We start from the raw sequence: 26,107 nt of genomic DNA, 5'->3' as shown, positions 1-26,107 counted from the left end.
CTTAAAAACAAAATATTGAGTGATTTGTTCTCCCCAGCTAAAAACAAAAACAAATAACTTTACATAATGTAACACAAGTATCGCAGAAGTGGTCTTTATCTTAAAGGATCCTTAAGCAAAGAGCTGCCCTGCATTCACTAGTATTTCAGAGGGATTTTTCTTTTAAAACACATACAATGAAAAGTGTCTTTAGAATTTATTGACCAATATAAAAGAAACTGGGCTACAAATATACACAAATTATTTAAAACACATTGCTGGTGCTCATTCAACACCGTAAATTCATACACAGCTGATACTTAGTAGCAGTTCGAGCATGGTGCAGTCACAACAGATGTGTCCATGTACTGTACACAAGAGGGGCTGATTTCACCTATTCCATATTTTTACATATTGGGGAAAATGGGCAGTGGTGGAATCCTGAAACACAAACTGCCTTAAGATCTAATTGAATTTTGGCTGCCCAACTGAATTGGAAATTTATTCAACATTTGCAGCAGATATCAGCTATGCAGGATGACAGCTATGGATGGTGACACATCCATGAAAAATCTGAATTTCTAAAATTCTTCAATTTGTGAAATCAGTACACTTTATAACTTAAGAATGCATACATGTTTTGCCTCCTCTGAGACTAGATTTAGCATCTGTAAATGAGATGCAAGTGAAATGGTTGTGAGCAGATACAATCATCATTTCTTAAGTGGTGAAACCATATGTGGGGGGAGACAGTATTTTGAGGTTTACTGAACCAATTCGGAATATGTTCCTAACCTCCCACCAAATTTTTTAAAAGGTAAAAACAGTTCTGTTTTAGTGTAGTTATTTTTTCTCTCCCTATACACTTTTCCCCCTTTTATTTATTAGACTGTTTCTCAGCACCGTGGCAAAATCAAATTTATGCATTGTGTTTACTAGAGTTTACAGAGCTCCACTGGGAAGCCTAGACATCTCTGCTGATTTCGCTGCAGTCTTTGAAGCTCCGTATCATAGAACCTACCCAATTTCACAGTAATAGATGGTCTAATTCTCTGTGCAAGCTGTAGGCCAAACCTTACTTTTAACTTGCAGATAATTAAAAGGAAAAATGAAAGTGAGTATGGTCCATTAGTTAGTACTGAAGAGGCTTTGCTTCCCTGAAACTCAGTTTGCCAAATAATGATTGGATGTTCCTGTAGTCATGCTGTTTCTTGGTAGTTTATTTCTGCTGTAGGTCTTAGTGCTTGTATTATTTTAAAGAACTAATTTTATTTAAATTAATAGTAAGAATTTAAATATTTCTAAAGAATCAATGTACTAGTCAGAAACTTTTTTTTTTTTGTTTTTGAGACCGAGTCTTGAGGCTGACGTGCACTGGTGTGATCCTGGCTCACTGCAGCCTCTGCCTCCCAGGTTCAAGCAATTCTCCACATCAGCCTCCTGAGTAGTTGGGATTACAGGCGTGTGCCACTACATCCAGCTAATTTTTGTATTTCTACTAGAGACAGAGTTTCGTCATGTTGGCCAGGCTGGTCTACAACTTCTGAACTCAAGTGATCCGCCCACCTCAGCCTCCCAAAGTGCTGTGATTACAGGTGTAAGTCACCGTGCCTGGCCCCATAACATGTCTAATGAAGATATTTTTCTCATTATTGTTCCATTTCTGTACTTTTTTGAGTGACAGTATTAGTTTACATTAACAATAAGGGGTCCAGGCAACACAACTTATAGATATATGATCTTTAGAAAAGTTGTATCACGTATCTGGGTTTCAGTCTTATTATCTATAAACAGAGAAACTAAGACAACGTCGTCTGTAAACTCCTTTAAAAATCTCTGTAATTGTGTTTATTCCATTGACTGCACTTAGAAGATAAATTTTGTAATAGTTCTTATGAAATCAAGAAAATACATACTTTTTAAGACAATGATATCTCTTCTTTAAAAATCAAAATCTTATACCTTCAGGTGGCCATTGGACACAAAAAATAAAAATTAAAACTATTTTTAGCTTAATGAAGCAACTTATATAATATAGCAGCATTTTAATAAAATATCATATTTCATTTCCATAAGGCAGGATATTTTATCCAGAAAATAATATATAGTCCACAGTTTAATGTGAAGAATATTATGAAGAAAATTATAACTTGAAGACAAAGTTATTGGAAACCCTGTCTAAATATATTAGCCTTTATTTTAAAATACAAAAAAAGTATGATACAGTAACACTTAGCAACTTTAACACACATTTTTCAGTTCATTAATTCAAGAAATATTTAAAGAATACATATGCCAGAAATACCAAATGAACAAAACTGACAAAGCCCCTGCCTTCATGGGACTTACCTTCTAGGACATGTGATGGGCATGTTCGGGGCTGGGGAGGGGGAAGTGTAGACAGAAATAAAGAAGCAAACTTTTAGATTGTCAGGTACAGGGAATAGGGAGGGCAGATGGGAGAAGGGTTTGTCTTACTGATAAGATAATGTTCTAACTGAGACCACTAAGGGGAGCTCTCTGGGGCAGAGGGAACAAAACACTAAAGCGGGAACTTTCTTGGGAGCCATAGTGGGGTAAGTAAGAGGCAGAATAATAAGAGATAAGAGATGGCGTTAGAAAAAGGTGGAATTGTATCTGTGTGTGTGTGCATGTGTATGTATGTGTGGTGAGTGGTGTGGATGAGTAGAGGGGTAACACTCATGAAGGACCTTGAAGACCACTGGAGGGAGAAGTCATTGGAAGATTGTGAGCAGGGAAATGACACAATCAAATTCATGGTTAACAGAATCACTATGGCTGGTGTATTGAGAAAAGATTGTTCAAGACAAGGACTAGGAAATTAGGGAACTAAATAATAAGCATATTGCGATTAAAAAGGTTAGAGGTAGTGACACCTAGTGGATGTGGTGGCAAGTCATTCTTTTCTAGTTATATTTCAAAGGTAGCATCAAGGGAATTTGCTGTTGGATTAGATGAAAGTTGAAACAGAAAGAGAGGAGTCAAAAGCAACTTTCAGTTTTTGACCTGAGCATCTGGAAGGCTGAAGTTGCATTAACTGAGATGGAGAAGACCACAGAAGAGATTGGTTTGAAATATGTCAGTCTAGCTCCATAAATAAGGGATCTATAAGACAAGTGCATTATGAATCCAGTCATGGTTTTAACTTTTTGTACTGAAGACAATAAACATTTTTGAAAACGAATTATATGTTAGTCATTGCTTTCTAGTGTTGGGTGTTTTATATTTTATGCCACTTTTTGTTAGATACTATAATGGCATGCATTCAAGCCATCTGAAGATTGTCAAAAAAATATTTTCTAGCATGAAACTCATGTAGTTTTAGTTTTCTCACCATGACCATAACGAACTTTCACATATTTAAAATGCTGCTAAAATGTTTCAAGTTCAGCTTTGATGGGGTAGCTGTATTTATAAAAATTTGCCATTGACCATTTTCTACATAACATGCATTTTGACTGACAAATCAATAAGTGGAACATACGGTATACATGAGTCCTTGAGAGTTGAAGCTTTTTCAACTTAAGTAATAATGCTGTGCAGGGTCTTTTTACCTTAGTCAGGAGAAAAGGAAATGAGGGGAGAAGAGGAGTGTAAAAATGAAAGATGGGAATTTTACATGAGGCCTCAATGGACTTGAGAGGCTGCTAATAATTTAAGGCAATGGTTCACTGCCTCTTGTGAGTCACAGCCTTCTTTCCAAGTTTGCTGTGAGTGACATACTCCCACCTCAGAAAAAAATGCCCTGATATTCAACATTTTGCTTACAATTTTAGGAAAGTCACGGATTCCCAGAGAGCTCATGGTGAGGGGTGTCTATATTTAAAGAGCAAACCTGAAATGCTCCAGGTTGCAGATTCTTCCCTACAGTTGTACCAATAAAAAGTCAAAAGAGGAAGGAATACCAGTTGCAAAAATCATTTAAGATTTTACTGACGATCAGAAAGCGTCCTCATTTTCATTATAAAGCAGTGTATGTGCAAGTCAGAGACAGAGAGAGTTTGTATGCAGTCAGAATGATTAATTCTTTCTATAAGAGCTTTTTAAGTAAAGATGAGGACCAAAGAAGTGGAATCTTCTGCTCCAGAAAACACTTCCATTTTTCCTCTCGAATTTCTCTTAGCTGCTGAGTGCATTTATAATGAATAACATACATATATAGGGTAACTCTATGAGCATTTTAAATGCTGTCAAATATAAAAACTTATTAGCAAAATTCCGATTTTTTTTTTCCTTTTCATGGCCTCTGTTAATGTATTTTGAACATGAAGGGTTTTAAGATGAGAAAAGAAAATGTGAATCTAGCCTAATTATAACTATGTTCCTCGGGCCATAATATATGGCAAACAATATATAGCAGTTTAATTACAATAAAAGTTTAATGAATATGTGTTGAGTTTATTCCCCTGGTGATAAAATTTTTAGATGTTGGAGCATAGCATTGAAAGGTGTTCTTTAACATAGAAAATGAAAATGACAGTTGTGACCTAACTAAAATCTTTAAGTGCAATAGAGTTAAAAATTAAGTCTAAAATTCTCCCTTTCACCTACAATTCTGTACAGCATCAGCGGCATGCCACTGTCTATAGAGTGAAGAGAAAAGGGATGGTAGAGTTTGTGGAGACCAAGATTTTGGTTAAGAATTGAGTTTCCAACATAAACTCTGGAAGCAAGATTGTTTAGCTTCAGCCTGTGTTAGGAATTGCAACCCACTTTGAGTTCTCCCACAATGATTGAAGCGCTGCGGATTAGACTCGTCTTGTTCCCCTCAGTGCTTCACGGATTTCTTTTTTTTATGTACTTTAAATTGAATTTAAACATTTTCCTTCTCTTTTTTGGATTCACATTGGTTTAAATGTGATGCTTCTGTAAAGGCTCTATGAATTCAATATCCAATGTAATGTTTTTCTTTGTCCAAAACTTGGAACATTTTGTAGGATGAATTCACCATTCAGAAATAATTTAATATGTGGCCCTGTTGTAGACATAGAATTCAAACATGTTTCCATGAAGGATCAGTAAAAAGGGTGAGTTTATAAAGCAACTGATAATATTTCATAATGAAGATGATTTTATAAGGCATTTACATTATCTCTTTCAATCACCATGACAACCAAAATTAAAATAACCTCCAATTAACCCTCCGACATGAGTGCAATAAAGATTTTTCTTAAAGCAGTTTGTTTTACAAGTTGTTCTGTTGTTTAATAATAGTTTGCTATTATTTATATTTTTATGTGCTTTGATCAGATACAAATTTTAGTAGGGAAGTAAGCAAACATTTCTAGAAACGAATTAGAAACAATTGTGTTTTAGAATACTAAAAGGATTTTTAAAACTTTCAATTCAGCAAAGTCAATATTTTCCCCCAATGGAAATAATGGAAAAACAAAAGCATAGACACTTTCATGGCTTGGAGGACATGGTCTTCATGTGCCCAAGGTCATGTTCCTTAGCAGCCACTGTTGGGATCTGCTTCCACTACAGTCCTGCATTGTAGGCACCATTTTGTCTTCTTCAGAAGGTTCATCGAGACATTGGTTACTGTTAAGATGTCGCAACGTGAGTCTCTGTAAAAGATAACCAATAATCAGTGCAGCTTATTTCATCTTTAGCTTCACCAGCACATCAGATGAAATCTGTTCTCTAAAAAATTCTTTATTTTTTTAGTATAATACGCTGTGATAGGTTTGTAAAAGGAACTGTGCACAGGTGTCCCTGGATTAATTATTATACAACTTTGACTGTTATGAAGTCATCATTGTCTAATATACCTTTATTTGCAGATGGTTAAAGAAACTGGCTGACATTTATCAAGCGTTGCCAAGAATTCAGGCTCCTTTGCAAAAAGCCCATTTGTGAGCTCTGAGTTCAGTTGAGGACTGCAAATATTAACAAGCTTTTGTAAAAGCTTAGTTTTCTTAGGCATGTGTTATTCAGTAACCATTTGGTAAACATGCAAATAGATGGCACAGCTGTGACCCAAATGAACAAAACTGCTAGAGATGTTCCCATTTCAAAATACTAAACAAGCTATAGTATCTGTGACTGTAAGACATTCATTGTAGAAAGTGATTATCAGAGCAAAATTAATCTGTCTTACTTGATAAAATCTTTACAATAGTTTGGTCTGTATTTTTAAGAATCTTAAAAATATAACAAATAAAAACAGGGGCATGATGATCATATATTTTTAAACATTATATTTATATTTTGGTTTCTTCATAAATTCCAATAATTGTATGTTAACCAGTCATTATATATCTTTTCTTTGGCATCTTTACGTACATTGGAAATCACATTTTTGGACTTTTCAGATATACATTTTAAATCAACATGATTTATACATACTAATTATATATATTTCTGCTATTTCATGGGCAATACCTAGGACCATATTACATGAAAACCTCTCCAACCAGAAGCGAAGTATTTGAATGTATGAGAGATGATTTGCAAATATATCTTGAAAATAGCACTCTACTTTTTTTTTGCAAATTACCAAAATTAAAGGTAAACAAAATGTTTTTTTTTTTTTTTTTTTTTTTTTTTTGGCCCTTGATACTACATTGAAAATAGGATGAAAGTAAACATAAGGGGTGGGCAATAAAAATGGTAGAGAAATAGCAGCCAGACAATTTGTTTAGATTAAGACTGAAAACATCGTGGCCTGCACTGTTGTAAGAAACGATGGAAGGGAGAATAGGTTTGTGGTGGAGGAGGCCTAAGAAACAACAAGCAGAAAATTAAAAGAGCAAGACAATTAGATGCAAAGGAGATTTCAAGATTGAGACCTTTGTTGTTGCTCTTTCAAAACATGGAATCAAGTTATTTACACTAAAAAACAAAGAAAGGAATAAATGGCCAAAGATAGGTAAGAAGATGGCTGATTTATACCTATGATGCCAGAAATTCAACCAGTAGCCAGCTTGAAAAAATAAAGATACATAACAAAACCAATATATATTTTTTCTAAACAGTTCTAGTTAAAAATCAACAAAATGGTTTAATTTTTGTTACGTACCTGTGGTCCTTTGTGTGTGTATTCTCTTTCAAAAATATAACTTACCATTGCATACTTCTATTAGATCCCTTTTTTTAAAAAGTACAATTTTTCATATATCAAATATGTTACTGCCCATTAAGCTACCCCAGAAAGCACTGTAAGTATCTTATTGCAGTCGATCACATATCATAGTAGTTGAATGCTTTGATCAATTATCAGTTACCTTAGTTCAAAATATAGCACAGACTTGAGATTTTTCTTTAAGGATCATGTGAATAGATGTTGTCAACTGCACAAATAATAATTTTAAAAACAATAGTTTTATTGTTCTTTCTAAACAATACATGATTTATTTGAAGGAATTCACTAGTAGTGAAAACCCACTGCTGCAGAGACAAAGAAACAACTAAACACTTCTTTATAATGTAGTGCAGTAGAAAACCAGACCTTTTAGGCTCAGGTAAATTCCTGTCCTTTATTTACTAGCTGTGAACACTCAGGCATGCTTTGAATTATTCTGAGGAATCATATTCTTTGTCAGAAAATACTTAGACTTAAACATGCTTACAAATATCCTTTTTACCTTTTTTTAAAAAAATTTGACCTTCAGTCAACTATCTAACTGTAATCCCCTGGCAACCTCGAAGGGGTAAAAATGTTAACTACGTTTCTAGCCTACATTGTTTATGGTAAAAATGAACTCTGATTGATAAACTGCATCTGCAACTGATAAATTGCATATATATACCAACAGAAAAGCAAACTTTGGGCTTTTCTAAGTGCAGACTTCTAATTCTGTATGTTTTATTTGGTTCCTGGAAGCTAGACCTATGGAGTTGTTACAAGGAGAGATCATCTTCTGTGAGGCCAGTAAGCCAGGATGGTTTTGACATTTGCCTGATGTGGATCTCATCTCCTTGCAACAGACTGTCACCTGTGGAGAAGGCTATAAGAACTGCTAAGGGAACTGCCGCAATTTCTCCTATGGAGAGAAGCACTCTGTGGTCTCTGCTCTAGCACTCTATAGTAGACTTGTGAGAATAAATATTTAGTTAAACCTAAACCTCTTTTTTTGGCACTGCATATATCAGGTTTGATTGTTTTGAAAGCAACTAAGATAATACACATAAATTGTTTTGTACGCAAGTTCTCTTTGTGCAAAAGACCTACACTTTTCCAGCTTTACCAACTCTTACATTTGGAATGTCTTTGACTGGAATATAGTTCTAATTAAAATAGTACCCCATGTGTTGACCCCTCTCCATAATTTCATTCCCAGCCTTGTTACAAGAATTCTGAGCTCAATTGTTTCCTCCACTAACAATATTTAAGTGGTTCATCTGAACCAGAAAAATACCCCAATCTTCCTGTATTCTCATTGTAAGGTAAGGGTCAAAGTAAAATCCTTTATTTTTTGGATAATAAACCCCTTAAAACTAAAAGGTAGGACATGTTCTTATTTGCACTCTTTAGAAGAATTCCCTATCAGTTGACCTGAATAATGATTCATTTTATTGCTTACTGAAAAGATAGTCACAAATCATACAAGTGAGAGATAAAAGATACAACTTAAAAAAGTATTATTTCACTTAGGCAACCACAAAGAAATGCTTAGAAACAATTTTCTTTATAAAGATATTGAAAAATCACATCTTAGTCTTTAATAATGCGCTTGCTTAGTGTTTTAATTAAAATAATAAGATACTTTAGAAAGGATATGCCATATTTGCATTTAACCAAAGTATCTGAATAAAAAGAAACAAAAATAAATGATTTTGTTGTTTTAGAAACAATCCTTTTTTGACCCTGTTAGTTTTTTAATCGATTTTTTTCAGATCTGATGATGCAGAACCTGTTGTCATATAAACATGGCTATAGTTCGCCTCAAAGAGAGTTAATATGTCATAATACAGTTCATCAAGTATATTTATGCACATATGTGCTTAAAATAAAGAAAAAATCAAAAACATACCTACTCATTAAGGATAGACTAAACACAACTTAATATATGCAGTCCCCAAATTAATGAGTAACTAAGAAGTAAAAGACAGAGAGTTAACTCCATGGAGAAAAGATACATAGAAATTTTTCTTAACCACATTTTAAAGGAGTTTCCAGATTTCAATAACTGAACATAACAAAAATACTAAAATTAATAAAATCTGCAACACAAACCTCCAAAAATCATTAGAGAATGTAATCAGTAGAATTCCCAAAAATATTTCTAAAAATTTCCATTCTTGTATAGTTTCTTAGTAGCCATTTTTGCAAAGTGCTATCATTACAGGTTTCCACAGTAGGATGCTGGGAGCCATCAGCTACTTTGTTCACTGAGAGACAAGACTGGGTGATTATATGAAGAAGAATGTGGGTCTGTTTGACAAAGAAAATAATGAATAATGATGAAATCAAGTACAAAGACAGTAATAAATCAATCATCCTAGGCAACATGCAATTTCTACTGGATAAAGATGGAAGGCACATGTCACAATAACTGCATCCATGGAGCTGTGAGCCACATTTTTTAAGATGGCTTTAATATCAACCCTATAAGGAAGGAGTAAATGAAGATAAGACTGAGAATATGGAGAGGGGCTTAAGATTAAATGATGAAATATTTTTGGCAAAAGGTTATTTTAGATATAAAAGATTATATTCTCAGCCTTCATCCTAGTAATACAATGCTTTTTAGTACCAGATGAGTTATTTGCGAGTGGATATTCAAAATAGTTGATTAGTCCAACTATGGCCCTTGGCCTCCTCATTCTTACACCCTAAAATTAAATAATATTAGGGACAAATTTGGAGGATAATTTAGCTTTAAGGCTTTACTTTGAACAGTATGGTACTCAAATTGCTCCCACTTGTGTCTTTACAGGGCTAACCTGGTTGTGTTCCACATGTACATTGCCACCTTCGTTAGATGTCAATTAGAAAGGCAGGTAATGAAGGGAGGAAAAAGAAAAAGATCAACTCTTAATCTAATTTTCCAAACAGTTTCAATTAATTAATTTATCTGTCCGTTTCTTGCTCTCCATCTATTTCTTCCATAGGAACATAAGCTCCAGGAAAGCCACAGACTATGGCCACCTACATCTTGAAGCTCAGTGCCTGCCCATGGGATACACTAAGTAAGTCTGGTGATTCAAACACTTAGTACAAGACCAGCGCAGACAATAAATTCTGTTAAAATTAAGCTACTTCTCTCAGGCAGCTTAATGAACACAAATTATTGGATTAATGTTTTCAAGGATTTATCTTCTATAGTAAAATAGTATATAATTTGTAAAGAAAGAAAAAGTAACATTTTATTCATAGAATTGTTAACTATGTAGTTGATATTAAAACTGTAACTATAAATAATATTGTTAACTATATAGCTTGTTTTTTTTTAAGAAGACTAGTTTATATTTTTGTTTCTTTTTTTAACCAAACATGAATTTTTCCATCCATACTGTTTAATACTGCTAGGCTAGATCATCCCCTACCCTCAGTGATATTTCTTCTTGAAGTGAACTTTTCTTGGAAAATGCCATTTTGACATCAAAGATATTAGTGTAAATGATGTTAATTTCATTTGTAATATAAAAATTAATTTTTATGACATAACACAAAAACAAAATGATTTTGCTTACCCTCTGGAAACATGACCCCAGGGCATAAATACAATATAGAATTTTCATTAAAAACATGACTGTAACATACTTCCCGAAAGGGTTTATCAAATGAATGGCCATGAAAAAATAGTCAAAGAACTTTAATTCCAGGTACTGATAAAAAGCCATAGCCCAGAAGACAAATTACAAATCTTGTCCTTATTGAGACAAAACTTATTTTTCATTTAAAAACACACAAAATTATTTAGTGTCTTCATTTGCTTGAAAACAAAGCATAGTTCATTTTTTTCTGAGTATACTGTTTGAAATGATAACAATTATTAATATTGTATGTATCTTCTAATAATTTTATGTATTTATATAATTGAGGTCATATAATCAAATATGCCTTTATTCATGTTGTGCGCATTTTGTCTATCAGTAAAATAATCTAAAAACATACTATTAAGAAACAAACTATTTCTCTAAAATGAATTTGCCAAAATCTATTTAACCTTTTTATTTGCAGGGAGTATCTTTCCAATTTGGAGCTATTGCAAATAACAAAAATATATTGTATTTCAGAGATATTTGATCAATATATTGTAGTTCAGAGATATTTGCCATTATTTATAATACATACAGATATAACTAAGGGTTGATATGTATGTATTAGAAATAATGGCAAATATCTCTGAACATCAATGTCTATATCTGTCATTATTTCTTTGGAAATGATTCTTAGAAGTGAAATTGCAAGGTCAAATACATGAACGCTTTAAGACATATTAGCAAAGTTCTTTAAAATATATCTATAACAGTAATTTTGTAATAACAGCAGCAGCAGCTAACACTTCTTATGCTTGCTATATGTCAGGATACTGTATGGGTATCACTGCATCTTCACCAATATTACAAGTTGCTGCTAAAAACATTTCTTGCCGTATTGATATGATAAACAAGAAATGAATACAATAACACATAAAACGATTTTTATTTATGTATGTTTTTTAAAAACTTTTTTCCATTTTCTTTGGCTATGTTTCTACTATGCTGTTTATTCAAGTCCTTGCACATTTCTATATGTGATATACTATTTTCCCTTCAAAAAGGACAGTACAGCTCTTTATTAGGCATATCAACCCTTAGTTATATCTGTTTTTGTTGCACATGCCTAATTAGTCTACTTTTGTTTTGTTTTAGAGAAATGGTCTCACTATATTGCCCAGGCTGGCCTCAAACTCCTGGACTCCAGCAATCCTCCCATCTCAACTTGCCAAGTAGCTGGTATTACAGGCCCATGCCACCGCATCCAGCTATATTAACTCAATTCTGAAGACAATGTGACATCCAGGCCGACATGCAACTTACTGCCAAATATATTTTCCTATAGCTTTATTTAAAATATTGACTAGAAAATAGGATCTAAACCCTAAGCTAGTATTGAGTTTTGTTTATAATATGGCATTACTTTATTGTTCTCCTCTAGAATGTAAAGCCTTGGTATTTCCTGCGATGTACAATATTTCAATCATAACGTAAAAATACATAAGAAAAACATTAATGATTCCTGCCTTTATATATATTTGCTTGTTTGACTAACATAAAATGTGGCATGGGGCATCTAAATTTACCCTTCCAAATATATAATTCCTACTTAAAGCCAACTGGAATCAGGCTAAACAATTTTGGTGACAAAATAAGAGCCATTAATATTGTAAAATTAGGCCATACCTTGGCACTAATAGTACTAATTAAAAAAATAGATACTTTAATGAACTGACTGCATAGTTAATTTAAGAGCCAATCACACAGGTCTCAGTTTAAAAGTTGGTATACTAAAAGATTAAAATGAAACCCAATCAATTAGGTTATTACATATAATAATATACAAAATAAGTATACATTTGGACTATTATAGATATTTAATTTAATAGCAAAGATAATAGGATTTCTCCTGTTAATCAAGCATAGAATAACAATTAAAAATTAATATTAAAAAGTTATTACTCAAAACATTAGTTATGATCTCCAGATAAGGTAATCTATGCATTCAGTCAAATAGAAATATTATAAAATATGAAGTGTAATCATTTAACATATAGGAACTACAAATGTGACACTAATCTATTGAAATTCCTACTCACTACTTCTAATAAGAAATCACAGCTATGGGTCAATAGGAATATGGAAAGGTGATACCTGTGTAATGCACACAGCCTTCAAAAGGTAAATTAAGCCATTGTTTTTCTTAGGAATGCTACACAGGGGAATGGTTAAAGATCTTAAAGCACTTAAAGATCACTTACCTTGAAATTATAATCCCATTTACCTGCTCTCTAATAAAGGTAAATAAAAGATGGTAGTGTAAGTCAAGTCTAAATATTAATCTAACACATTTTACCTATGGAAAAGCATTCCTTATATTGTGACTCTGGAAATTATTTGATACAGATATATATATAGAATTCACAACAAGTATTTTCTAAGTCCACTTGCTCAGTCACATGAAAAATAAGAGTTATTTTTAGCATCATATTTTTCTCCCTTTTTTTCTTTGTTGCATAGTGTTTGTTGAACGTAAGTGTTCTGATCTAAAATTAGATTCTCACACTGTATGTAGCTGCCTAGTTATTCAAAAAGAAATGTAATTATGTGCACATATCATAGGAAAATATTCTAAATTGATTGGAACACAATTGTAATGTTCAAACATCAGAACACCTGAATAAAACAGAATGAATGGATGACAGAACTTCATAAAAATAATTCTTAAAATGTTTCAGTGAGATGAATTTTTTTCTTTTCATTTAATCCTGGAAATAGGCATTTCATGGCATAGAAGGGTTTGTGCAATTTATTTAAGCTTCTAGATCACATAGGTATCCTACAATTTTGCTAATGATGCCCAGGATGCCCTCAATTCAAACAGTACATAAGATGACAGTGAACTAAATTCATGGTTATTTAAGAACTATTTAGTTAGGGGTGTGAGAAACTACATTTGAAATCAAAGTTGACCAAAGAAGTGCATTTATTACTAACATGTGCTTAGTTTCATTCAATTACAAGGATAAGCAATTATGAGTATGTATAGCTGAAGTTTGTAAGCAATTAGAGCAAAATGACAAAGTAGTTTTATGACTGCTTATTTAGCTAAATAGATCATATTTATTGTAGAACATCTTTCCCACTATTAAAAAAATGAGAAATTTTATGTCAATAAAATTTGGTATAACAAATAACTGAGAGCATTTAGTTATTCCATTTGAAATACTGTATATTACGCTTATTATATCATAACCATTGAAAGAATCAAATTATTTCTAGTTTTTCAATAACATTGAGAGGCAATGTAGTGTAGTAGAAAAATTGCTGGATTTACTGTAAGAATCTGGCTGTGCAAACTTAAACGAGGCATTTACCCTATGCTTCATTTTACTAATGTGAAAAATAGAATATCTGTCTTATAAGACTATTGTAAGAATTGCATGAGAAAACAGATAAATACGTAATGAACTTTATTCCTTCTCTTTTCCCCCACTCGCCTAAGAAGTAAACAAAACCAAAGTAGCTGGATAGATTCTAGGTTCTGAGGCTTCATGACACTGTTTCCATTTTTCTCTGGATATTCCAACAATCCTGCTCCTATTTATGAGCTTTCTTTTCTAAGATTGAAAGGACTATGGGAGATAAGGTGATAGAATATTTCTGCTGTTCACATGGTGAGATTCACAATTATACTGATAGCTAGCTTGCTTGGAATACTTTATTAGGACCTGAATTCTAGATCTGCTGCTAGCAGTGTAATCTTTGTGCTTTAGTTTCCTCCTGATAAAGGCTTAAAGGAGAGAACTGCAAGGTACATTTCAGTTCTGTAATTCTGTGAACTCCGACAATTTTTATTCTGCCTTGAACCTGCACCACCTCAGAGATTTTTCAAAGAAAACTTTTGTCCTTGCTAGCAAAAGATAAAGAATTGAGTTAAAGTAGTAAGCAGCACGCGTTTACTTTCCACAGGTTGGAATATGAGAAGAATAGAACCACTGAGCAATTATTCCTCCTTCTCATCTCAACACCTTTTATCCTTTTGCTCCCTTTCCCTCTCTTCGCTCCCCTCTGGAGGCCTTGCCATTTTCCAAATTGTATCCATGCCTTTTCCTAAATTTGTAATATTCTTTAATCAGTGTATAAAAAGACTATGGAAGATACATAGATATTTGACCCTGTCCTTTTCAAATGTAAATGTGTATATGAATGATCGGAGATTTTGTTAAAATACAGATTTGGATTCAGTGTGTTTAGTATGGGCTCAGATCCCGCATTTCTAACAAGTTCCCAGGTGATGCTACTACTCCTGGAATCACCCTGTGGGTAGCAAGGGGTGGAACTCTTCTGTGACCTAAAGAAACCCTAAATGTAAAACTTAAAAGCATAGTAATATATGTCATATTTCAATTTCGTTTAAAAAAATCCTTTTTAACAACCTTCTCAAAAATATAATCACATTTCAAAGCTGAAATTTCCAGAAAGGCAATGTATTATTCCGACAATTGCTCTATTCTTATGTCATTTACTAGATTATGATCCATTCATTTTTTAATTTAGCAAAGTGGTGTCATTAGATAATGTAAACATCACTAGTTAATTTTGAAAACATAAACATATATGAGAATTTAATTAAGCTATATAATTCAGATGATCAAATTATCTAAAATAAAAATTTCTCAATATTTATGGCATTTTATAAGCTTTTCTGTGTGTGTGTTCCAAAGTCAAAGTAAACATGACACAAAATGTTACAGTGCTCTGAAATACTACAACAGATAACTACTAGTCATCCAAAAGAGTAAATTTATAGAAATCATTTATTTATCTTAGGTGAAGCTGCCTATTTTTTTCACTTTTTACTTAAAATTCCTTAGTATTCAATAGCATTGCTACTAGCTGACAGAAAATGTAAACAAAAATATACACGTAATTACTAACAGTAGTTATTTGAGAAATGAAAGAATTTGAGTTATGATATTGTTCACTCAAGAGTTATGGAAAAGTTTAAAGATTACAAGTGGTATTCTAAAATTCCACACTGCTTCATTTTATAAAAATGTATATGATCATTCCCCTTTCTTAATAAATATATTCTAGATTTTCTAATTTTTAGCATAAGCTCAGTAGAGTCCCAGGTTCCTGGTAGAAACTAAACAGTAACAACAACAAGTTTTATTTAAAAATAAGTATCACTTATAGGATTTCTACTGTATCTGTACATTTTACTGCATTTTTCCTCATAGAAGAGATAGAGTACTGATGAAGGATTTACCTACATGTATTTTGCAAAGGTACTGTTTTCTGTAGGCTTAATATCAAGGATGGCACCAATAAATAATAGTTGAAGAGAAAAAAAAGTGGTCAGACAAGGTGAGTAAGATATCGCAAAGGCAATAGCATCTTAACAGAACATATTGGTACAACATAGGAAGAATTCGCAGTGTTTGTCCTCAATTATGGCCCAGAAGATGATTTTGTGTCCTAAGATCCTGGTAACACTGTATAAGTTTTAGACCCCAAATTAACCCTACATAACCAGTTTCAAATGCTATGAGAATTCAGTAAGTTTTTCTAATATTCAACTTAAGAAACTACAGAATCATGTAAATATTAAAACGACATTCAAAAAGGTTTTTAAAAGGTCTTGTTAAAATATCAACAATGCCAAAACTCTGTAGATTGGTTTTTAAAATGTTATTCTTGTAGGAAATTTTAGGCTTGCATGGAATACTGCATCTGTGAAACCCATTTACCTCTATAGTAACATTTATCTTCTAAGCAGAATGAACTTTAGTTTTCCTTTTAAATAAATCACCTACCACTTAATAGTGTGGGAAATGTAACACAGACGACCAATTCATTTTGTTAATCATAAAAGAAAACTGAAAGAAATGAAGCTGTTTTCGAGAGTAAGTTTCTTTATGCAAAGGAAAATATTTCTTTTTTATTAGCTCCATCTGATGGCTGATCTGGTTTTTACACACTGCCTGGAGATAAACTTCCAACACCAATTTTGTTGTTTTCTCTCCCTCTCCTCTGTCAGAAAGGTGTGCTATATTGAGAAGAGGCTACTCAGCTTTTTAGGTGACTAATTAGTTTACTGAATTCTGTGAAATATTTATAATTGTAAACAGTAAAGAAATCTTGTTAATCTTGTCAGATATTGTTCCTTCCAGTTGAGGAACATAAATGTCAGTGATTAGTGGCATAAAATTTAAAATTTGAAAATATATACATATTGTCAATATTATCCTGTATACACATCTTCATACAAACCTCTCAGATAGCCTTAGCTTACCCCTTGCCTAATTTATGTTTGGCATGTACATGGAGATAACAAGTTATCATACACAAAACTGATTTTATCGTCCTTATTCATATTTTATATTAATGGACCAATTTGGCAAAACCTGTTTATATGATATGCCTTTTTTTTTTTTTTTTTTTTTTTTTTTTTTTTTTTTGAGACAGAGTCTCGCTCTGTCGCCCGGGCTGGAGTGGAGTGCAGTGACCGGATCATCTCAGCTCACTGCAAGCTCCGCCTCCCGGGTTTATGCCATTCTCCTGCCTCAGCCTCTGGAGTAGCTGGGACTACAGGCGCCCGCCACCTCGCCCGGCTAGTTTTTTGTATTTTTCTTAGTAGAGGCGGGGTTTCACCGTGTTAGCCAGGATGGTCTTGATCTCCTCACCTCGTGATCCGCCCGCCTTGGCCTCCCAAAGTGCTGGGATTACAGGCTTGAGCCACCGCGCCCGGCCAATATGCCATCCTAATGTTACCGGATATGAACCTGCATGCTTAAAATCTAATTCTGCCAATGTAGATAAAAACCAGCTTAAGATTTAAATGTCGAATGTTGAAATATATAACTGAGCTCAAGCATCAAATAATAAGTAAATTAAGGAAAATACTATACCTCAGCATCATATTCCCATAACTGATTTCCTCTCATATGGTGGCATTTTAACATGATTACAGGTCCATTGAGTCTAGAAACATCCAAGCACAAGTCATCGGTTCGAATTTCTTTGTCAGCAGTGTAAGAAAATACCTGAAAATATAAAATTCAGCTAATAAAACAATATGTACATTTTAAAACGTTACAATAGAGCAGATCTACCCATGGAAGCTTTCATATCAGATAAACTTGTGTTTTCAAATGATTGCTGGTATGTTATCTTGAGAAAGCTAATTCATCTCTTTGAGTCTTTTTCCTCCACTGTAAAGTAGGGCAAAGTCATCTGTTTTATGATGTTTTGGTGAGACCTCAGTTTAACAAAACAAACTTTAAAATACCCACTATTTGCTGGCACTGTATTTCTTGCCTGATACTTGCACTATAAAGCTCACAATAGGTTAAAGAAAATATAGTTTGCAAACTGCATGGAGCTCAATGAAGGGCAGTGCCTGTTCCTACCATCTTATGACCAGTTCTCCAATTCTACAATGTCATTTTTTCATATAGAAGTTTAAATCTTTCTTCTGATAGCATAAGTACATTGTGTAAATTTTATTAAATATTGTCAGTGAGCTTCTGAAGGTTGTAGAAGTATCTTCTCTAGAGATCTCATTAAAGGTAGGCTCTACACTTATCTCTTTAATATGGTTTGCCTAGGCTTAACTACATCAATTCTCCCGAAAATATCCAAGAAATGTCATGGTGGATTATGGACTCTTTGTTAGATAATTCAATTGAACTATAATAATCTTTATTATTTTGTTCCTGGTGTGAATAATTTATTTACAACATTGATTATTAAAGTTTCATGAGTTTTTTTTTTTTTTATTTTTAGATGGAGTCTTGTTCTGTCATCAGGCTGGAGTGCAGTGGTGCAATTTCGGCTTACTGCAACTCTGCCTCCCGGGTTAAAGCGATTCTCCTGCCTCAGCCTCCTGAGTAGTTGGGATTACAGGCATGCGCCACCATGCCAGGCTAACGTTTTGTATTTTAGTAGAGATGGGGTTTCACTATGTTGGCCAGGATGGTCTCAATCTCCTGACCTCATGATCCTCCTGCCTCAGCCTCCCAAAGTGCTGGGATTACAGGTGTGAGCCACCGTGCCCAGCCTCATGAGGGTTATTAAGCACATAATTATAGAATGTGTTTTCTTCTTTCAGCTATGATAAGCATTGTTCAGTATTCTGTGGGTTTTTCTTTCTCTTTGCTATGTCAACAGAATAGATAATGAGAAAGGTCATGTCAGGGTCTTTTTGTTTCTCAAAGATATCTGATGAAATTGGAGGAAGTCACCTTTACAAATAATATAAACTCTGGAGCTCCATAAGCTGAATGAGTTAGTCTTGGCAGAGTTGCCTCTGCAGCACTGCTTCTCAGGACTTCTATGAAAATCACAAGAAGCGGAGAAAGGAAGTGGAAAAATCAATGATGGAACAGAAATACCTTCTTCTGTCAACTGCTTAAAAGGAAATTATTGGGGACTGGGTCGGTGACTCATGCCTGTAATCCCAACACTTTGGGAGGCTAAGGCGAGAGGATTGCTTGAGCCCAGGAGTTTAAGACCAGCCAGGGAAACATACAGAGATCTCATCTCTACAAACAATAATTAAGAGAAAATTATCCAAGCATGGTGGTACATGCCTGTTGTCCCCACTACTTGGGAGGCTGAGGTGGGAGAGGCTGAGGTTGGCAGATTACTTGAGCCATGATCACACCACTGCACTCAGTCTGGATGACAGAGCAAGACTCAGTCTCAAAACAACAACAGAAGCAGCAACAACAATAACAACAACAAAAAAAAACTAGAAAATTCTTCACAAAGGTTATACATTTACTTAATATACAATTTTGAGAAATGTGAAGTACATTTAAGTGAATTATGTAAAATATATCACAGACTTCATGTATTCAATTCACAAATATATTTTCTAGCTTCATTACTTTTTCATGCTCATATGTTTTTATGAAGAACATCTGGTCACCTAAGAAGAATAACATAAAAACCCGTCAAACAGAAATATTCATATCCTCCCCAAACAGTATTATTTTAAACACAATTACAAACTTATTTAATTACACAAGTGAGAATCTTAAGCTGAGAGAAGGAAATTTCTAGAGAAATTTCTTTTGTTCATGATAGGATTATTTCAATACTCAAGGATAGCCTTCTACATTAAAATTGCTTCCTTTTAAAGTGTACAAATGCCAGTGTAAAAGGAAACCTCATAACGTCCATTTCAGCCTTAATTTTCTAATGGCTCAGGCCATTTTTATACAGTATATTCTTCTCGAGTCTCTTAAGATAGTTTGGAAATAGTACCTGTTGAAAGTTTTAGAGAGCAGTTCTACCACATCCCTTGATCCTCAATTTCTAATGTAGATTCATTTTGTGGTCATTAGAGTTATCTTAAGTAATTTACATTTAAGAAAGATATATTTGTAGAATAGTTTATGTACTTATATGTGTACATAAATTATATGTCTGTTAATTATTTTTTGGCCTTTGTACTTGAAAAAAATTAACGGATGTTAAAATATTTGGCTCACAAGCAATTTTTGTTAAAAACAATCTGTTGATAATGCTTCCTTGTTTTTCTTGGATTAATGTAAAATCAGGATTAATTTGTTTTTGTACCTGAGAAATAATCTCATTTTTATGCTTGTTTCTAGGATTTTTTTACTCTTTATAATAATAAAAATCAGTGCATGTCAGTATATACATATTATTCTTGAAAACTAATCATTAGTTTTTGAACCCATAATTGTCATTATTAAATTTTTTTCATATCTACTACTGTAAAAAGTTCATGGAATTCACTTTGGGTATACTGAAAACATTATATGTGAAATACTTTGCAGAGATTCTGGCACACAGACAAAATTCAGTAGCTGATATTTAGAGTTATTATTCTCAGTGTTGGAGTTAATCCCAAAGTGAGGATTTCTATCCAACACTACCAAGAAATTTTAGTATAAGGGTCCAGCAATGTTTGCTCTTGCCTGTCTGAGCTGAACCCTTGGCTGCTGTGCAAGTCCCGAGGGAGAGTTTATAATACCTGATGACAGATATTTCTGATAATTTAAGCATTGTATTATGACCCTCTAGATTAACTACTTATGAGTTCCTTTATGACTTTGGGGATAATCTCCAAATCTCATGCTGGATTTCCTAGGAGCGGCTATTCCCTACAGCTGTTGCTTGTTTTTCCATCTCACTACTCCACAGACACTCTTAGTATGTGTAAGGCCCAGCCTGTCCTTGCTATGGTTGAAACCTTTATGCCTATGTGAGATAAAATATTTCAAACCTGAACACCAATGAAGCACTTTACTTTAAACTATCAGGTATGTTGATAACTACACTATACAAGATTGATTCATTCATTAGTAAAATCTCATTGTACATTCTCTTAAAATAATGGAAACTATTCTTCTTCCTTTTCTGATTATCACTCAAATTGCTTTATCATCGGTTACCAATACTTAGTAAAGCAGAACCGAGTTACATGAACCATAGATTTAGCATATGTTTCCATTTGTTCCAGTGCCAGTCTGACTTTAATGACAATTAATTGGTTCAAAGTCTAATCACTTTAATTAAGCTAAGGTGACTAGAAGCAGGGAAAAACAATCAATCTCTGTGGCTTTCCTTCCATTATAAAAGAGGAAACAGGGAGGAAGTTAACATTAATTGAACACTACCATTTTTTTAAAAAATGTGTCCTATGCTTCATATATATTACATTAAATAAATTTGCTCTATTCTTCTATTGTGCAGTTGTATTTATATTTCTATGAATGTATACCAACTTACAGTATTGCAAAATGTAACAAGTAGAGCTCTTTACATGAATCCTATGGATTTAGTAATTTATAGTGCTTTTAAAATTCTGTTTCACACTTAATGTTCATGTTGTCTAATCTGTAAAATTATGAGCTATCTAGTATCATATATATTCTTATGTAGTCCTTCAGTCAAGCTAGGTCTACAAACAACCACTAACATGGCCATTTTTTAAGTCAACTCTTTTAATCTCAGCTATCTTATAAGATGATGATAATGATACAGGTAATAATGTCTATGCTCCAGTTTATGGACCTTGTTGATTATTACGCCTTTCAAAACTAATTACTCACTGTAATAACTCAGTTTTTATTGTTTACTGTTGTATTAGTTCACTACGGCTGCCATAACAAAGTACTATGGACTGGGTGGCCTAAGCAACAGAAATTTATTTCCTGACAGCTTTGGAGGCTGGAAGTCCAAGATCATGATCTTAGCAGAGTTGGTTTCTGCTGAGGCTGCTCTCTTTGGCTTCTAAGAGGGACCTTCTCCATGTGTCTTCACACGGTCTTCCTTCTCTGTTTGCATGTGTCCTAATCTCTTTTTATAAAAATACCAGTTACATTGGATTAGAGCACCCTAATGACGCCATTTTAACTTTACCTCTTTAAAGACTCATCTCTAATATGGTTACATTCTAAGGAACTGGGGGTTAAGACTTCAACATATGAATTTCTAGAAGAACACAATTCAGGCCACACCACCGCTGACCCTTTACAATGTATTGGAGTAGATAATGTATCTTTCCTTATTCCTAAGTGAAAAATATGGTGTGCATGATTTTTTTTTTTTTTGGTTTGGCTAACCTGTTTAGGTCACCTTGGGATTCAATTCTAAAATTAGAATATACTGTTTAGTATTACTAATCAAAACTCTAAATGTAATGCAATATCAAATAATTCCCCCTTCTCCACATTGGCCTTAATTTATGTTGGCAGCCTGCAGAGGCAAAGGCTTTTTCTGTTTTACATCTTAAGCTTTTTTTTTTTTTTCCCTCACTGTTCCTGCCCACTCCCAAATTCACCCAGTCTGCTAATCAGTTTTTTCTTTTTTTTTAATTTTTTTATTCTTCCAGAGTGGCAAAGCTGTAAGAGAGGTCTTACTTGAACTGTTGTGTATAACTCCTTCCTGTTCTCTGGCCTGCCAGAGATTTAAAGCTCCCTGTTCTGAGACCATTTGGATTTTCTTAGAGATTCCCATCTCTGAGCACCTCTTAACTGAAGTGCAAAGAAAGAGGACAATGCATATTTTACAAGTGAGCCACTTTTTGTGAAAACTCTGGGAGGCAGGCTAACATTAGGCAGCGTAGTCAGTTCCCTGTATTCAGTTGTCACAAGCCAGTCTTATTGTGTGTAAGTCAGGTCACAGCCTGCCATATACCAGAAGCATATAGCAAGCTCTCCAACTGGCATCCTGCATAATTTGCAGGTCCCAGTGCAAAATGAAAATGCAAAACTTATTTTTATAAAATTATCAGGAATTTCAAGATTGTAGGGCTCTGTTTGATTGCATGGGTTGCACACTCAAGAACTTCCCTGCCTTGAATCGTCTTCTTACTGGAAGCTAGAATCCCAGCCCATCTTCTCTAGAGGCAGGGCAACTATTCTCTCCAGGCAAAATCTTACAATCTTCTCCATATTCTGATACCTTCCATTATGGGTTGAACTGTGGCTCCCCAGATGATAGATTGAAGTCCTAACCACTAGTACCGCAAAATGTGTACACTTACGGAGATAGTCCTTATGATGAAGTCATACTGGAGTAAGATGGGCCCTTAATCTAAAAGGACTGGTGTCCTTGTAAAAGAACAGAGACAGAGAAAAGACAGCCATGTGATGATAGAATTAGAGACTGGAATGATGCATCTACAAGCCATGGGACACCAAGGATTGTTGGCAAACACTGGAAGCTAGAAGCAGAAAAAGATGATTCTCCCTTAGGTATCAGAGGGAGTATGGCACTTCTGACACCTTGATATCAGACTTCTAGCCTCCAGAACTGTAAGACAATAAATTTCTATGGTTTTAAGAAACCTAGTTTGCAGTAATTTTATACAAAAGCTCCAGCAAACTAACATGCATCCTTTTTCTCCTCATGCTGGTTGAAGTGTCTAATGTCACAGAATCAGATTTCCAAAGTGTTTTTTCAAATTTTGCACAGGAAAATCTGATTTTTGATTGCCACTGCAAATTTTGCGTAGGGAAGTCTGATTTTACAGTTCATATTTATTGTATCTTGGTATCTGGGCTGAAATTTTAACATCCAGTTATACTTTCCACCAGCATAAAATCAACCATTTTCAAAATACTTTTCTATTATAGCTATATCTTCATAAAGGTGTTTTATAATGTGACTAGGTGATTTTACTGATTTTATGTATACTTTATTGGGGTCATAATGATTTCTGCCTCTGAATTTATCTTGTAATCAAATGAGTACTATCTATAATGGATGATACTATATATAAAGCCAATTCAAATCTCAATTCCTTTTAATCTCAATATTTTTCTTTTCATAGATGATGTTTTTGTTCACTCTCACACTGCCATAAGGACATACCCAAAACTGGGTAATTTATGAAGGAAAGAAGTTTAATGGATTCACAGTTCCACATGGCTGGGGAAGCTCACAATTGTGGTGGAAGTCAGAGGGGGAGCAAAGACACATCTTATATGGTGGCAGGTAAGAGAGCGTGTTCAGGGAAACTGCCCTTTGTAAAACCATCAAATCTCGTGAGACTTATTCACTATCATGAGAACAGCATGGGAAAAACCTGCCCCCATGATTCAATTATCTCCCACCAGGTCCCTCCCATGACATGTGGGGATTATGGGAGCTACAATTCAAGATGAGATTTTGGTGGAGACACAGTCAAATCATATCAGATGGTAAGCATTCTTTATTTTTCACCTACATGTATGGTTTGTTCTAGATTTTTCTTTTTAGGGGGAATGTCCAAAGATATTTTAAGATTCTTCAAATACCTAAAACAACATCTAAATAATTTCAAGGACTTCTGTGAGAAGGATCTAAAATATTCTGTTAAATTTAACATAACGAAAGACTAGGTGTCCACATTTTTTATTTTTTTTACCAATTGTATTGTTTAAAATCCTAATGTGTATATAGTTACTTCTTTTAAAATACTCTTTTTTCATAACCTTTTAGAAAAACTACAAACAAAAGTTTGCTCAAATCTCTAGCGTGAGCCTGTGCTAATGAAACCTTGTTCCAGCAGTACAAGTTACAAAGCAAGAAAGGAAAGGCATTGCTGTATTATTGGGACCTGAATTTTGTCTCTTTCTGCAAAGGACTCAGGAATTAAACACCCTCTACTTGCTCTATCTTGCCACAGGGTTTCTTTCTTTCCTTTTTTCATCCATAGATGAAGGGGGTGTGAGTGTGTATGTATGTACATGCGTATACACAGGCATACTTCAGAGATTCTGTGGGTTCAGTTTCAGATCACTACAATAAAACAAGTATCAAATTTAAAGCAAGACATGTTGTTTCCCCATGCCTATGAGTTATGTTTACACTATATAGTAGCCATATTAAGTGTGTAGTAGTATTGTGTTTCAAAAAACAATGTATATTCCTTAATTAAAAATACTTTATTGCTAAAAATGCTAACAATTATCCTAGCCTTCGGTGAGTGATAATCTTTCTGCTGATGGAGAGTCTTGCCTCAATGCTGATGGCTGCAGGTTGACCAGAGTGGTGACTGATGAAATTTAGGTGGATGTAGTCATTTTAAAAAATAAGACAACAATGAAGTTTATCACATAAATCAACTTTTCCTTTCACTAAAGATTTTTCTGTAGCATGTGATGCTATTTGATAGCATTTTACCCACAGTAGAACTTCTTTTAAAATTTTAATTAATCCTCTCAAAACCTGCCACTGCTTTATCAACTTGAGTTTATGTAATATTCTAAATACTTTGTTGTCATTTCAACAGTGTTCACGGCATCTTCAATAGGAGATTATATCTCAAGAAACCACTTTCCTTGATCATTAATAAGAAGCAAAGCTCATTCATTAAAGTTTTAGCATGAGAGTGCAGCAATTCAGTCACATCTTCAGGCTCCACTCCTAATTCTAGTTCTCCTGCTATTTCTACCCTATCTGCAATTACTTCCTCCACTGATGTCTTGAACCCCTCAAAGTCATCTAAGAGGGTTGGGATTAGCTTTTTCCAAACTCCTGTTATTGTTGATATGTTGACCTCTTTCCATGAATTACAAATGTTATTTGTGGTATCTACAATTGTGAATACTTTCCATAAAGTTTTCAATTTACTTTGCCCAGATCTATTACAGGAATCACTATGGCAGTTAGAGTCCTAGAAAATGTATTTCTTAAATAGTAAGACTTGAAAGTTGAACTTACTCCTTGATCTATGGTCTGCAGAATGAATATTGTGTTAGCAGACATTAAAACATTAATCTCCTTGTACATCTCCATCAGAGGTCTTGAGTGATCGAGTAAATTATCAATGAAGAGTAATATTTTAAAAGGAATCTTTTTTTTCCCTGAGAAATAGGTCTCAACAGTGAGCTTAAAATATTTAGTACACCACGTTGTAAACAGATGTGCTGTAATCCAGGCCTTGTCGTTCCATTTACAGAGCACAGGCAGAGTAGATTCAGCG

General features: G+C 33.9%; 1 protein-coding gene across 2 annotated transcripts in view; it reads right to left on the bottom strand.

Moving 5' to 3' along the window:
- Positions 1 to 2,009: 2,009 nt before the first annotated feature.
- GALNT13 (polypeptide N-acetylgalactosaminyltransferase 13) overlaps positions 2,010 to 26,107 on the bottom strand; it is a 330,794-nt gene continuing 306,696 nt past the window's right edge. Inside the window, exons 9-11 of one of the 2 annotated variants that reach the window (XM_011927453.1) lie at positions 17,568 to 17,702; positions 9,182 to 9,349; positions 5,020 to 5,570 (exon numbers count right to left, since the gene is read on the bottom strand). In XM_011927453.1, coding sequence (XP_011782843.1) covers positions 9,194 to 9,349; positions 17,568 to 17,702 — 291 coding nt within the window. In that variant the 3' untranslated portion in view covers positions 5,020 to 5,570; positions 9,182 to 9,193. Of the gene's footprint in view, positions 5,571 to 9,181; positions 9,350 to 17,567; positions 17,703 to 26,107 lie in introns of both variants that reach the window. The other variant, XM_011927454.1, reaches the window with a different exon arrangement.

This window comes from Colobus angolensis, unplaced genomic scaffold, assembly GCF_000951035.1.
Source record: "Colobus angolensis palliatus isolate OR3802 unplaced genomic scaffold, Cang.pa_1.0 Scaffold72, whole genome shotgun sequence".
NCBI classification, from domain to species: Eukaryota; Metazoa; Chordata; class Mammalia; order Primates; family Cercopithecidae; genus Colobus; species Colobus angolensis.
This window is presented reverse-complemented; position numbering and strand designations above follow the sequence as displayed.